This window comes from Acinonyx jubatus, chromosome E3 (assembly GCF_027475565.1).
Source record: "Acinonyx jubatus isolate Ajub_Pintada_27869175 chromosome E3, VMU_Ajub_asm_v1.0, whole genome shotgun sequence".
Classification (NCBI taxonomy): Eukaryota; Metazoa; Chordata; class Mammalia; order Carnivora; family Felidae; genus Acinonyx; species Acinonyx jubatus.
In genome coordinates, this window is record NC_069398.1 from 29040299 (window position 1) to 29055304 (window position 15006).

The following is a 15006-nucleotide window of genomic DNA, read 5'->3' on the forward strand; positions in this document are numbered from 1 at the left end:
AGAGAGGCCCAGAAAACAGGAGGGAGGCAGGAGGCTCTCCTAGTTCAACCCTAGCCCTTTTTAGCCCCCAGCTCATCCTGGACGTGGCCTTTTACCCATGTCCACCGGCTGAGCCTCTGTCCTATTTCTTTCTAGGTCCCAGGCCCCTGCCATTCACTGTAGAGGTCAGCATGAGCAAGATGAGCACCTGACAATGGCCAGGGGTGAGGTCATCACATCATCCAGTGTCTGGCAGTGAACCCAGCAAGGGTTGGAGTCTTCCTGGCCTACAGGTGCAGAAGTCACCCAGCCAGCAGGAGGTCAAGCTGTCTAAATCCCGGCACTCCCTCTGATCCCCAGAGGGTGCCTGCATGGGGAAGCAGCTGCCAGGTGCCTTGAACCCATGGCCTAGGGGTCAGTACAGAGTGGTAGCTGCTGAAAGTCCTGAGTGGAGAGAAGCAGGGATGGTCTATACGGGGGGCAGTGGACCACAAGGAGGGTGGGGGTACTAGTGATATGGGGCTGCACAGCAAAGAGTCAAAAAAGAACTCTCGAGATGTTTTGGGTGCCAAACAGGTGTTTGTATTACAGTACGGGACGGACCGTGGGCAGAAAGAGCTGCACTTATCCTGTTGTTAGGGTAAGGTTATTTCATTGTCTAGTAGAACAGTCCTGAGACCCCTCAGATGTGTATCAGCGGCCATATGTTGAAAGAAGACTGTTAACATATATCCTGGGCAGGAGGAGGTGTGCAGTTATCAGAGGGAAGTTACACTGACCACAGTGATGAAGCTACAGCGGTAAAACATTAAAGAAGTCCCTGCGGGAATAGAGGAGTGTTACAATCTGTAACCTTTGCTGCCTCAGGAGTCGCAGCAAAGTCTGGTCTTTGTTCTTTTTCTCCCATCGCTAGGAAGAGCCGCTGGGGAAACGGCTGGGAAAGGTCCCGGGAACAGGTGGTGGAATCCGGGTGGGGAGAAGGGCTCACGCTGGCAGGGGCCCGGCAACGATCTCCGGAGCCAAATCGGGTGGGCGAGCGCGCGGGTGGGTGGGAGCAGGCCTGCGGAAGGAGCGCTCCGGGGTCCCGAGGGGCAGCCCGAGCGGAGGTGGGGGGGTCGGGGAGCGGGTACCCGGGGACCACCGCTGGGCTGCTGGGGGGAGAAGGAGCTACTGGACCGCCAGTGAAGTCGGCCACGGGGTGGGGGCGTCCCGAGGGCTGTTTGCGGAGGGGCGAGCTGTCCGGGGCTGTCGGGCCAGCTGAGGTGGGCGAGGGCTGGGCTGAGGGAGCCGGCACGGAGGGGTGAGGGTCGCAGACACGGGTGAGTCACAACTCTTATCCTTTCCCCGAGACCCCGGCGGCACCTCGGAAGATGCTCTTCTCTCGGGCGGCACTGGTGTCTCCTGTGGAGCGACCTCCGGAGCCCGCTCGCCGGCAGCTCCGCAGCAGGTGTCAGCGGCGCCACCTGGTGGTTCCTGCACGCCCGGCCTCCCGCCCCAGGCCCAGGCCTCGTTCTGCTCCCGGCTCCCGAAGGTCGCCGCCTGCCCGCGGCCTCCCCTGCTGCCCCAGCCAAGCACAGGCACGGAGACGTCCAGACCTCGTTGCTGTCGCTGTGCCTCCTTTGCTCCCTGCTGAAAGTACCTCCGCCTTCCAGTCTCAGGCTCCACATCTGTTAAATGGACTTACTGAAAACACCTACCTCTTGGAGTTGTAAGTCCTAAGTAACATATTCCGTGCAAAGTTGCTTAGTACTTGGTCCCGGTTTACAATCTTCACCCTCCCTTCAGGCCTTATGACTCTTATTATGTACTCGATGAGCAAAGTGAACCTCAGAGAGAGGTTAAGCTGCTGGAGGTTTCACAGTCAGGGAGTGGCCCCTGGAACTCCAAGTCAAGAGGGTCCAAAGCCCAAACCTTATCTCACATTATGGCAGAAGGCATGTCCTGGACATGGAAGTAAAGGGGCTAGTTCAGTTCTGTCCTCTTGGGCAATGCACCTCTTTCTCTCTCTGGTGTCGATTACCACGTGCACTGAATGAGCAAATAGTAGAGCATGAGCTCCCAGGCTGGGGTCTGAGAAGGGGTCTGTACCTGGAATCTCTGGGGCTGAGTGGTCTGGCACCACAACTGCGCTCACCCAGCTGGTCCCTTCAGCGCTGCTGGTTCTGGGACATGGGGCTGGACTGCTGGGAGCAGGCCAGCTGTGGAGACTTCCTGGCTCCTGAAGTTTTGGGTTTCACATACCATGGGGACCAGGCTGGCTGTGGCTGTCTGAGCTTGTAGAAGACAGGCTCCAGTTGGGGGAGCTCTCCCTGACTCCATAATGTGTAAGTGGCCTGGGCAGGCAGCCAGGTTCAGGCCCCGGGGTCCCTCAGAGCTCCCTCCCTTGTCCCATAAACATTCCCTTCCTAGAGAAGCGAGGCTTCCTGGGGAGACCCCAACACCTCCTCTGAGACCCTGCAAGTCCCATTGCCCCCACACCCCTGCCCCTGACATGGTCCTAAGGCAGCTGGGCCCAGATCTACTCCCTCCCTAACATCTCCCTGAGCGGCCTCTGGGACCTCTGTGGCACCCTCTCCTCTCCCTTGAGCCCCCAGCCCTGCAGGGACCACTGAGCTGATTAGGCCAATGCTGAGGTCTCCTCAGAGGAGGAAGATGATCACAGGCTGAGGAAGGCAGGCCCTATGACCCCTTAACCACCCCCTCACCCTACCTGCCCCACCCTCTCCCCAATGCTTCATAGAGGTGGTGGCTGGGTGGGGCTGGGTCCTGGCAAAGCCACACCAGAGCATACCTAGAATAGTAAACTGAGTTTCTGGAAGGTTCTGTGGTTGGACACAGGCTCTGGGCAGGCTCTTCCTGAACCAGGCAGAGGGGGTGGTTCCTGGCTTGGCAGGTAGCACTGCCTGGGATTTCCCACAAGCAGAACCAAGTAAAGGACCTAGTGCAGGTGTCTCCTCTCCCAGGCTAGTATCCATCCTGGTTGGGGGTGCGGCCTGAGCCTCGCTCCAGGACCATCCTGTCGCTGCCACCCAGAATCTTTCACACTCCTGTAGAGCCTTGCAGCTTGTAGAGCTCTTCCGTGTTCTCACATGGCAAAGGTGTGATGAGGCCCTGGTGGCTGGGCCTGTTTACCGCAGGAGGCTGATTCCCGGATGGGAAGATGAGTGGGTAGGGGAGTGTGTGTTCAGTCCCTGTGTTGACCCGCCTCTACCTGCCCCCTGAGTACCCAGTGGGGAGTAGTGCTGGTGCCCTGGTAATAAGAGAGGAGCCAGAGGAAGCTACTGTGGGCAGATCTGAGGTGATCCTCCTGCCTCTGAATATCAATTCTGTGGAAGGAAGGCATCAGGACCTCCCCCCCAGAACATCTCAGGGAGCCCGACATAGGCATGCTGGGGCAGGCTACAGGGGCTTTTCTTGGGTTGAAGCCCCAGAAGCCCTTGCTGCTGTCCTAGGACATGGCAAGATGGGAGTATAGAGCCCCCAGTCTCACCTTCCCAGCCCCCGGTGCCACTCAGCAAGGTCTACAGGGCCAGGAACCCCCCTGGTCCAGAGTGGAGGGTGAGCAGGGGAGAGGTCTCCTATGCTGAGGCCCCATCCCTGTCCAAGTCTAACCTGGCTCCTGCCTCCCAGGGGTTGAAACTGCCTCTAACCTCTTAACCCCTAAAGAAGAAAAGGTCCAGCCAAGGCCCCAGTCAGAAACCACTTTTTTTTTTGACTTAGTTATCAACATCACCTGTGACGGCTGGGGACTTGAAAACAGGAAACAACCTGGGATGGAATTTTGTCACCTCGCACAGATACATGTGTGCCCACACGTACCCACACGTGCACACGTGCTGACCACATCCGTGGCGAGTGGGCCTTGACCAGCTTTATGTTAGAGACACTTATGCAGGCCGGAGAATAAGATGAGATGTGCAAAGATGATGGGCACCCAGGACACAGGTGCACAACAGAAGGGGATCCCAGAGGCCCGAGAAGAGAGGGAGCCCAAGCGGACTTGGGGTCCCTCTCATCGAACTCCTAAGTGCTCCTCCATGGCTCTGTGCCCCACAGGGTCAGGGAAATGGACAAGGTTGGGGCCAACTGGGAGAGGCCGTTCTCCCGCCTGAGCATAAAGTCCATTCTCAATGGAGATGAAACTGCTGCGTGCAGAGGCTGGCAGGGGCACCCAGGGGGCAGGAGGCCGAGGTTGGCACGCCGTGTGGGCGGGGAACACTGCCCATGGGGACAGTGGCCGGGGCTGAAGAACCGTGTCTAGAGTGGCGAGGCGGTAACGGTTGGTGTTGACAGTAGTGTACGGGATGTGGAGAGAGGCCAGGGAGGCTTGGCTGGCCACCTGCTGGGACGATGGGGAAGGAGGCCTGAGTTAGGCCCTACCTCATAGCCCCCCAGTACCAGCCCACTCTGTTCCCCACTCTCAAACAATCCCCCAGTCCTCACCCTTGCTCGCGTCTGTGTCTGGGGGCTGGTGAAGGGTGGCTGAAGCTTCATGACAGACCTGGGAAAGTGAGGAGGGTTAGAAGCAAAGCATGTGGCTAGCCCGCTGGTGTGGGAGTTTGGACTGGGCCCAGCAGGGGTTGGGTCTCACCAGTGCCTCTGCCGATGCAGCAGGTAGAGAAGGTAGACACAGCCAAAGATGAGGACCCCTGAGACCCCCAAGATCCCAGCCAGGTCAGCCCGCAGTATGGGGGATGGAGTAGGGGCAGGGAGCCCTGTGTATAGAGAGAGAGGTGTACCAGATGGGCAGCCAGTGCCCTGGGGTCCCTCCCTGCCCTCCCTGGCCCCTCTCATTGGCCCCACCTTGGTCTGTGCTGAGGAAGAGGTTCCCACAGGCCTCCTGGGAGCCTTCAGGAAAGGAAACAAATTTGCAGCAGAAGGTGGTGTTGGGATTGGGGCTTATCCCCTCAGACCCTTCTTCCAAGGTGAGGGAGATGCTGGTTTTGGTTTCCCAGTGGACCTGGCAGGCGGGGGGCCAATGCTGGATGCCAAATTCTGGGTGCAAAACAGCCAGTCTAGTCCCTCCGGCACCGTCGGGCCCCCCAGAGCTCACAGTCACCAGGGAGACAGAACCAGATCCCAGGAATCCACAGCGGACAGTGAAGGACGGGGACTTGGTGGCCTCCATCTGAACTTGCACCCACACTTCAGGGGTCCCTGTGGGATACAGGCATAGGAGGGCCCCAGGGCTGGGTCTCCACCCTGCCCCATCTTCTGCTTCTCTCCAGTCCCCCACTCACCAGCAGTGATGCAGAGTGTCAGCAGCGCCAAGAGCAGGACCAGGGCGCGGGGCCTGTCCATGGCTCCCCTCCGGCCCCAGCTATGGGAGCTGCTGTGGTAGGGACAGCACCTGTGTTTCCGTTCTCATCACAGGAAGTTTTCATGTGTGAACAAGCCCGGGGAGCAGCTGGGCTCTGCAGCCCTGCCCCATTTCCTTCTCTGTCTGCCTCAGCTTCGTGAATGCAGGGCAATGCACCCTCTGCCTTGGGAGACTTAAAGCAACAGCAGTAAGGTTTTCCCTGTACCCATGGCTGTGCTTCACTCAAGCAGGACAGCAAGCCAAAAACCAGTTGGTCCCTTGGGCAAACTGTCATCCCACCACACTGAGAGAAGCAGGGCCTCCAGGCCAATCACTTCACCGCTCTCAGCCCAGTGAGCATCCTCTGGACCCTTTGACCTCCTCTCTGGCTCCACACCTGACTCAGACCTGCTCTCGCCACTTCCTCCGCTGCTGTTCGCGACAGGGTAGGAGACCTGTGCACAGCTGACCGGTGTGGTAACCCAGCCCAGTGTGGGTGCAGAGCAGGGGGGCACATACCAGCCTCAGCCTCCCTAGCCTGGTAGCCCCTCTCGCACCAAGATCCTCCCCACTTTGCAAGGCCCTGCTCAAATCCCACCGCCTCCAGGAGGCTGCCCCCAAGGGAACATTTCCTTCTTGGACAACTGCTGCACAGAGGCTGGGCCTGGGTGGTGGCTGTCCCTGGGCCAGTGCTCACAGATGGACTCTGAGCCCTGGAAGAAGGTATAGCTTTTAGAGGGCCAAGCAGACGGGGAGCTTGATACTTGGTGATTGATGGGAGAAAAGCAATGGTACAACTACTCACCAACCTTCTCCATCTTTTTTTTTAGTCTCATAAGCCACATGGTCCCCTCAGTAAGTTCTCATTGTAGACAATTAAAACAACACTGAATAGAAAACATCAAAGTTGTCTTTCCCTATCCCACTTATTCCCATGTCCTTCCCCATTTTAATCTTCAGGAGGTTACGACTGTCAATATTTTATCATTTCTGGATTTTGTACATTGCTTAGGAAGATCAAATTATAACAATAACATTGTAAATTTTGTTTTTATCCCTAACACTATGGAAGAGTTTCTTTTTTGCCCCTGAAGAATTTTAATTTGGGGATGGTGTAAAAAGTATAACCTTTTAGGTGGAGAGCCAACATCCTCAAGGTCTCTTGCTGTTTTGAAATGCCATCTTGATCATAAATTCTTACAGATGATCTACTTCTGGATTCTCTTTGCTAATCTGTTGATTCATTTGCTTATTCCTGTTTCAATACTGCACAGTCCTAATTATTAGAATGCTTTTGATGTGATGACCCTTGCCCTCAGAACTTTCTTGGTTACTCCTGAACAGTCTCCAGAATTTTCAGCTTCAGAGACACAAAAGGTCATTGAACTTACCAACCAAAAGCTCTGCAGCACCAAGCCTGCATTGTTGGGCCTCTTCCCTTTCTGGCCCAGAGGTACACATTAGATGACACAGGTAATGGCTACCTCCAGCTCTGACATTTAAAAAAATGTTTTTATGTTCTTTTATTTTGAGAGAGAGAGAGAGAGAGAGAGAGAGCGCGCACAAGTGGGGGAGGGGCAGAGAGAAAGACGGAGACACAAAATCTTAAGTAGGCTCCAGGCTCTGAGCTGTCAGCACAGAGCCCAATGTGGGGCTCAAACCCACAAACCGGGAGTCATGACCTGAGTTGGAGTCAGATGCTTAACCAACTGAGCCACCTAGGCGCCCCCAGCTCTGACATTTCTTAGTGAAATCCCTGCAGCCACACACACTTCAAGTCCTGATGATCTCTTGTCATCAGTCTCTAGAATTAGGCCCATGAGGGTTGAACTGGTGCCACAATTTCATAGCTCTGCAAGCTCAAAGCAACCTCAACTCCCAAAGCAGTAACATCCCAACAGGGATCATACTCTGCTTCATGGCATGCAGCACTCTGCTCGTGCCTGGCTCAAGCCTTCAGCATATGTTGGTGACCATTCTTTTATGAGTTTATGAGTTCCCCACCTGAGTTTGTAGATTGAGACTCATACCTGATCCATTTATTTTATTTTACAAATATTTTAAATGTTGTGAAAAGGCCATTTTTGTTTCCCTATCAAAGTAATATAAATATGAAAGGTAATATCTGAGTGTACACTCCGTGCTAAATTTGTTCTGAACAAGTCAAACATTTTAGCTCCATACTTACAATGACCTTATGAGGAAGGAACTTGCCCAGGGTCACAAGGCTCTCACTGTGGGAGAGCAGCTTAGCATAGTTGTTAATATGTGGGTTCTGAAGCCAGGATTTGACAAAAATTTTAGCTTCAGAACCCACACTATTAACAACCATGCTGAGCTGCCTCTCCCACACACATTAAAAAAATTTTAATTACAAGGTTTTTGTCAAAATCCAGCAGTCCTCTGCCCCATCAGCAGAGAACCTGTGCTTAGTTCCTAGGCTGGGCTGCCCCCCACCCCCTGACATGAGCCGCTTCAGTGCCGACAGGAGAGGCTTTTTCAGCTGCTGCTACCCCACTCGATTCCTTTGCTGCTCTCACCTACTGAATTAACTGAGATATATTTTCCTTCAAGTTTCCCCCAGGATTCTAGGCTCCTTTGCCACCCAGATGGCTTCTCTAGTGTCCTGGGCTTCATCTGGCAGGTTGGCCACCCTTCTAGTTCTCTGTTCCTACCTGACACTCCCCCCTCTTCAGTGCTATTTCTCTGGCTATCCCAACTCAACACCCAGGGCTCTCAGGGAATCTGTGCTCAAGGGAGACTTTCCAGATCCTGTGATCCACCCAACCCCGGGGAAGGAACTACAGAGCTCAAGGAAGACTTCAAAATGTGTGTGAAAATAAACCTTCCACCATCCTGTCACCTTATCCTCTCATGCCTTCCAAGCACAGACTCTCTTTTTTCTTGTAACATCCCAGTGTGCCTGGAATTCAGAACACAGAATGACTTACCTATTAGCTGAAGACTCTTCTCAGTAACCTGGAAAAAAATCTCTTCACAATTTAGGAGAGAACACCAAACAATTCACCTTCTTGCAGAGCTTATGGCCACAACAAGAATTAAAAAGAAAGAGGCTTGATTGAAGGTTACTTAAAATAATTCAAAAGCAATTATTCAATAGTAAGCTAACAGGCAATGCACAGCAGTGCGAGTCCCCTGGAAAGCACTGTTTGGTGTCACTTGTCAACCCAGGTAAGGTCAGCCTGTGCAGAGGCCTCCACCTCTCTTGCCCCAGCTGGCCTCAGCTCTGGTTCCGGCCTGGCCAGGGCCTGACCACTTGGCGCTGCTGCTCTGAAGCCCACAGCCCCACTTCTGTTGGCAAGGGGCTCACTGGCACGACATCCTTCAAAGCTGTGGTTTTTAAGGTGCCATGTTTGCACCTCAGCTGCTACACAAAATATCCACTGCTGTCATGCAGTCCAAAAGATTAACATTTTTCATTTTTTTTAAGATAAAAATACAATGAAGTAATTTTTTAATTATTTTATTATAGTTTAGTTTGTGAGTGAGAGCAAGAGAGCACACGTGTGTGCATGCAAGCAGGGAGGGGCTGAGAGGGAGAGACAGAGAATCCCATGCAGTCTCCGCGATGTCAGCACAGAGCCCGATGCAGGACTTGATCTCATGAACTTCGAAATCATGACCTGAGCCAAAATCAAGTCAGATGCTTAACAGACTGAGCTACAGGCGCCCCAAAATACAATGAAGTATCCTCTCGCCAGGATCCAAATGTCACGGTTCATCTCTTAAGAAGATCATCATCCTAAGGTAAGAGTGGGAAACCCACAATTGTTGTTGGACTGTAGTTTACATGCTATACGATGCTGTGGTTTTGTGGTCCTGAACAATGTGTATCCCCTCTAAGAACACTGTTATTGTACTTGGAGAGCATCTTCTGACCTGTTTATAAGTCTTCCAAATGAAAACTTTCAGTGGGTGTTGGCTCATCTATTTAAAAAAGTAGTAAATGCAGTCAAAGCAGCACCTATTCCATTTGGATTCACAAGGTTTTGAGAAGTACCCCTTTCAATTATGTAGACCATAAAAGACAATTATCAAAATAAACTGATCTTTCAAGAAGAACCTCAGAAAACATTAAACCATTTAAAATTTTTTCTCGGGGCGCCTGGGTGGCTACATCAGTGTCAGTTGAGCATCCGACTCTTGATTTTGGCTCAGGTCATGATCCCAGGGTCGTGGGATCAAGCCCCGCATCGGGCTCTGTGCTAAGCATGTAGCCTGCTTAAGATTCTCCCTCCCTCTCTCTCTCTCTCTCTGTACCCCTCCCAGCTTACACTCTCTAAAAAAAAAATTACTTTGCTTTTTTAGAGCAAAAAGGTATTTTTTTGCTAAATAAAATATTTCAAAACATTTATTTTATTAACTCACCATAACATTTCTAAAATTTTTTTAATATTTATTTATTATATTAGAGAGACAGAGAGACAGAGCATGAGTCGGGGAGGGGCAAAGAGAGAGAGGGAGATACAGAATCTGAAGCAGGCTCCAGGCTCCGAGCTGTCAGTACAGAGCCCAACACGGGGCTCGAACCCACAAACCGGGAGATCATGACCTGAGCTGAAGTCAGACACTTAACCAACTGAGCCACCTAGGCACCCCATGCCATACATTTCTAAAGTGTATAATAAAACAAGTGGTAAATGTTTACATAAGTTTTTAACTGATAAATGTGCCCTAACTTTTGGAGTCTTAGGACCCTAAGGTTCTGTTTTAGTTACTAGTGCTATGTAACAAACCACCCCAACTTGGTGTAAACATTTTATCGTGTCCATGGATTCTATGGGGCAGGAATTTGGAAAAGGCTGAGAAAAGATGAGGCCTGGGGCCTCAGCTGGAAGATTCAAAAGATGGGTGTTACAATCATCTGATTCACATCTGAAGCACATCTGGTGGTTGATACTGGATGTAGGCTGGGACTTCAGCTAGGCAGGACGCCTAAAACATGGCCTTTCCATGTGGCTGCTTGGGGGCTGTCTCACAGCATGGTAATTGGGTTCCAAGAGCAAACATGTCAAGAAACAGGAGGTTGGGAGCGGCTAGTTAATTTTGGGTTCAGAAACTGGCACAGCATCATTTCCACTATATTCTATTAACCAAGCGATCACAGAGCTCATATTCCAGGAGAGAGGACCTAGACCCACCCTCTCAATAAAGAGTGTCAAAGAATTTGGGGAGCAGGATATAAAACTCACATGTATTCTGAGGTTGGGGCTCAACTGCCCACGCTGGGCTATCTGGATGTGTACAGATCTCTACATCTGCAGAACTGCCAAGTCTTTTGATCTTGTGAAGTAGCCTTAGCGTGGCTGGTATTTAAATAACTTGGGAATCTTTCCCCTCCTGGATTCTTAGTGACCTCCATGTCTTCACATTGGTTTTCCTACTCTGTTCCCAGATCCCATAGGAAAGGCTCCTCTCCCTGGAGCTGTTCCCCCTGAATACAGGTTAAACATCTCTGAATGGGTCAGCTGCCCTGCCCGGCACTGGCAGCTGCCTTTCCAAACAGAGACTCCTGAACCCAATTTCTAGCTTCTATCTGGGAGAGAGGGTGCTGGAGAAGGGAGGAGGAGGTGGACTTAGTCAAAGAAGAAAGTGACAAGAGTCTCTTCACATATTTGGGTGCTTGTCAGGGGGAAAGAGAGAACAGAGGTGCTGTGCTCTTCCAAGAAGCAGAACAAGAACAAAAAAGTTAGAATTTGAAGGAAGCAGGTGTCCAGAGGCAGCCTAAGTGAGAACTGACGGTGGCAATGAGAGAGGAAACAGATCAGAGATATTTTGCAGAATGACTTGAGAGGATTTGGCTAAGAACTGGCTGGGGAAGGCAAGGATAAAGGAGAAGACAGTGTCAAAATCTTGGATTTGGGGGTTGGACATTTAGAATAACTTCTAAATTTCTTCCTAACTCAGAAACTGAGAGTCTACACAATTTCAAATTATAACAGGTGTCTCTGGGATGAAGTCATGAAACTCCCCCTGCAAAGAATCCTTGGCTGAAGGGTGCCAAGGTGTATGGCCTGTTCTCAGTGTAGTGAGATAGGTCACCCTCTGGCAATCAGGATTCTGCCCTCTCTCCTCAGTCTGAATAGTCCTCACTACATAAACCACTGAAAGGCAGCCAGTGCCTTCCTAGCTCCTCTGCCCTACCACGTCTCCCAGTTACAAAGCATTACATCCTTGAGAGCCAGTACACAAAGGCACCTGGGGGCACGTGCAGGGCTGGTGTGTGTCTGTACACTGGGCCATAGGGCGAAGGAGAGCCGCTTGAGACACTAGCAAAGAACCTGACTTCCATCAGTTTAACAATCTCAAGCCACACCCTGGGAACCAGCTGATTCAAACAAGTTTATTGAGCTAATCACAAGGATACAAAAGAGGCTGGGAAAGATGCTCCAAAAATACAGGAAACTATTGGGCTCTTCCCACTCAACACGAGGAGGCAGTGCCTCTCCAATACTGAGGTGAAGCCCCCACCCACTCCAAACGTGGCAGGAAAAAGGCACTCTTCTCAATACAGAGGGACAGAGCCAGGGAGCAGTAAGAAGGACTGGGGGCTTAAGGCTTCTCCATCCCAACATCATCAGAGAAAGGTCAGGTTAGAAAGGCACAGCCCACCTCTCCTTCCCCTCAGAGACCAGAGTGGAACCTGGGAGTAGTGCTTCCTTCTGCTCTGTTCTCCTGTTTGCCTTTTCCAAGTTGAGATGGGGAGTGGAGACGGGGAGGGGCACAGAGTCATGTCAGAGATCCTGTAACGGGAAAGATGAAAGGAAAACACAGAGACAGAACAGCCCAAAGGGCAAGGAGATGACTGCAAGGTCCTCCACATGACAGTTTACTTCTCCTCCTGCCCTCCCCCCACAGCTACTCCTAAGGTTCCAGAAGCAGCAGAGAGGCCAGGCCTTGGGCTACTGCCTCTATTTCCACCTACTGCATAGCACACAGGTTACCTGCCAGCACCTCCCAAGGACACAAAGTCCTCTTAACCTGCTGTCCACAGTATTTTTGGGGACACTCACCTCAAGGTTCATCTCTGTGGAATCTAAGAGATCCAGCCCGTGCTCACTAGAGGAAGAGTGCTAGAGAGAGCAGGTGACAGTCAGACTGGCCCTTCTCACCCCTGTCACATGGGCAAACAATAACCAAGGTCCCTTTCCCAGGTGGGTGCCTGCAGCAGCCAGGGAGGGGAGACTAGCAAAGGGATGGTGGGCAGAAAGTTCAGACCTAGAAAGTTCCCAAAGTCCCAGGCCTCTCCTGGCTGCCAATTGAGTCCCTTAAATTCATTCAGTTTAGAACCAGAAAATGGCATTTTTTCTGAGGGAACTTTAGGAAAGACTATGTTAATAGAGGCCTTGTTTTCTAGTCTCTGTTGAAGAAGTCATTGTTTTTTTCCTTCTGAGCACAAAACCTCCATTCCCTTGCACTATTCCTCCCTTCCTCCCTCTGCAAAGAGCAGAGAAGGGAGGAGAATATCAGCAGCAGACACGTAACCCTTTTCCGTGTATAAGGTGCCTTCACTTTGTAGTTTGAGGGAAAACTCCATTTGAAAGATGAAGAGGCTGAGGGGTTAAGAGGAGCTAACTTGACAGAGTGGTGGTGCAGCAGACCCACATCACCTCACAGCTTCCATGTGCTCCTGCTGGCCTGGCGGCTGGGTAGGAAAGGGAGTGAGGGGAGACCTGGGGAAAGTGAGCCGCCTTCCTTCTCTGGCTCTGGCATGGCTTTCAACCCTTAGACTCGGAGGAAAAATGCTTATTTGGACATTGGGACGGGGAGTGTTATCCAAGCCCTTTTTGGTATTTTGAATTTGTTTTCCCTCCCCTCCTTAATAGAAGTCCAGGAAAAGTACAAAGCACCTTACAGGTCCCCCTTCTTTACTCTGTGATTCTTAGAGGACTTTCAAAAAGCCCTCTGGTTGTAGCAGGAAAAGGGAATGTTGGGTCCACTCACCTTGTCTGTATCTTGCCATTCTTCACTTAACTCGCTCTGGATCTCTTCTTCATCCTCTTCCATAAGGCTGAGTCTGAGAGCAGTGGCAAAGAGTAGAGGCTCTCACACTGCTATTTAAGGACCCCTGAGAGTATCTGGGAGGCACCCAGGAGAGTGGGATGGGCAGAGGTGGAGCGAGCTCCAGGCTCCCACTGCTGCTTCAAACAGAGGAGCTGACTTCTATCAGTTCTATGAGCTAAGGACACACATACCCCGGGAAGGAAGAGGTCTGTGATGTAAACAAGCCCAAAAAGTATGGGCACAGAAACACCAGGTTAGGGGAGAATCCCTCACAGCAGGTGCCTAGTGTGAAGTGAGGATGAAAAGCAAAGAGTAGCTCACCTGGTCAGCCGGTTGCCCAGACCAGGACCGGAACGGTTGAGTAGAGTCCGGAAATGCTGTGGACTCGACAATCTTGACCTCTGGTTGCCTGAAAGGGGCTGGCTGCTGGTAATAAAGCAGGATCAGTGATGGGGATAAAAGTGAAGGGTAAAAAGGGTAAGGTGGGCAATGTTACAGGGGAGAAAAGCTCATAGGGAGAAAGAAAATCTAAAGCTAAGAAAATGGTAAAAGCCTGGAGAAGAACCCGAGAATGATGATGGAGTGCCACGGGATGGAACAAGAGAACAGAAATGGCAGGAGGAAGATGGCAAACACCAAGATCGGACACCCAACTGCTCTCCTCAGCCCTTACCTTTGGACAAGCTCTGGTTCTGGGCTGCCTTCTTCCATCTCTTCCAACCCCCCCAGAGGCTGCCTCCTCTTGATGGCTGTAGAGGTGAGGGTGGGTGTGGGTGGGATGCTGTTCAGCTGGAGGCTTTCCTCCTGGGATGAAGAGATATCCTCTCTCTGCTGCCTGGAGGGGCCTGCAAGGCAACAGAGGCACATATTCACTGCAGACCAGGTACTGCCACGGGCCATCTTCTACATTTTCAAGACCTGACCAGATTTTGGTTCAGGAAAGTTAAGAAAGAAGAGAATGGAAAACTTATATGGCCTCATTAGGTTATGACTAAAAATTAAGCATAACCCTACATACTAAAAAGTAAAGGCTTACACAACAGTATCTAGGACTTGTTCAAGGAAAACGACACAGCTCAGAAAATAAAAAAAAAAATAGACATATATGTGATATGTGATAGACATATATCAATCACAGATAAACAGTAACATGAACACGAATGTGAGAGAGAATAAGATTCCTTAAGATTGCAAGGTCTCAATCAATGAAGATGTGTGAGGTCCTGTTCATTCATTCAAGATTTTTTTTAAAACTTATTTATTCACTTACTCATTCACTTACGCAATCACTTCATTCATTCATTCATTCATTCATTCATTCATTCATTGTAGGTATACCCAGCATGGAGCCCATTGTGGGGCCTGAACTCACAACCATGAGATCAAGACCTGAGCCGAAATCAAGGGTCAGACACTAAACCTACAGAGCCACCCAGGCACCCCTCAACATTTGTATGAAGAAAAAAAAAACAACCTTAAAATGGTAACAGAGTTCCTGAGCTCTGAAGCTGCTAGGGTGGAAGCAGGAGGGCTGGCAAGAAAAGACAAATGGGAGACTGGATTTTCTAAAGGCCAGGAAAGCAGGAGGTGGCTGCATTGTCAGCATGCTTCTGACATGAAGAAATGGAGGACCTCGGGCTCACAATGTTAAAGTCTCTTCTGCAGAGACCTGAGAAAGGTAGAGGACCAGAAAGAATCCAAGG

General features: G+C 51.1%; 2 protein-coding genes across 13 annotated transcripts in view; both read right to left on the reverse strand.

Annotated features, from left to right (window-relative positions):
- Nucleotides 1-538: 538 nt before the first annotated feature.
- Nucleotides 539-6782, reverse strand: PVRIG (PVR related immunoglobulin domain containing). 2 transcript variants are annotated; one of them, XM_015085702.3, is made up of 5 exons: nucleotides 5220-6782; nucleotides 4783-5136; nucleotides 4571-4694; nucleotides 4423-4480; nucleotides 539-4321 (listed from the first exon to the last, which is right to left on the reverse strand). In XM_015085702.3, exons 1-5 carry the CDS (start codon nucleotides 5278-5280, stop codon nucleotides 3992-3994), a joined length of 927 nt encoding a protein of 308 aa, XP_014941188.3. In that variant the 5' UTR covers nucleotides 5281-6782; the 3' UTR covers nucleotides 539-3991. The 2 variants fall into 2 exon arrangements, with proteins under 2 accessions (XP_014941188.3, XP_014941189.3); XM_015085703.3 differs by having other exon boundaries at nucleotides 539-4318; nucleotides 5220-6779.
- A 1975-nt stretch (nucleotides 6783-8757) lies between these two features.
- STAG3 (stromal antigen 3) overlaps nucleotides 8758-15006 on the reverse strand; it is a 31184-nt gene continuing 24935 nt past the window's right edge. For 6 of the 11 annotated variants that reach the window (XM_053212918.1, XM_053212919.1, XM_053212922.1 and 3 more), the window contains 4 exons: nucleotides 13977-14148; nucleotides 13625-13729; nucleotides 13244-13316; nucleotides 8758-8922 (listed from right to left, as the gene is read on the reverse strand). In XM_053212918.1, the coding sequence (XP_053068893.1) occupies nucleotides 8773-8922; nucleotides 13244-13316; nucleotides 13625-13729; nucleotides 13977-14148 (500 nt within the window). In that variant the 3' untranslated portion in view covers nucleotides 8758-8772. Of the gene's footprint in view, nucleotides 9042-11628; nucleotides 12043-12312; nucleotides 12373-13243; nucleotides 13317-13624; nucleotides 13730-13976; nucleotides 14149-15006 lie in introns of those variants that run through there. The other 5 variants (XR_008294478.1, XM_053212923.1, XM_027042125.2 and 2 more) reach the window with 5 other exon arrangements.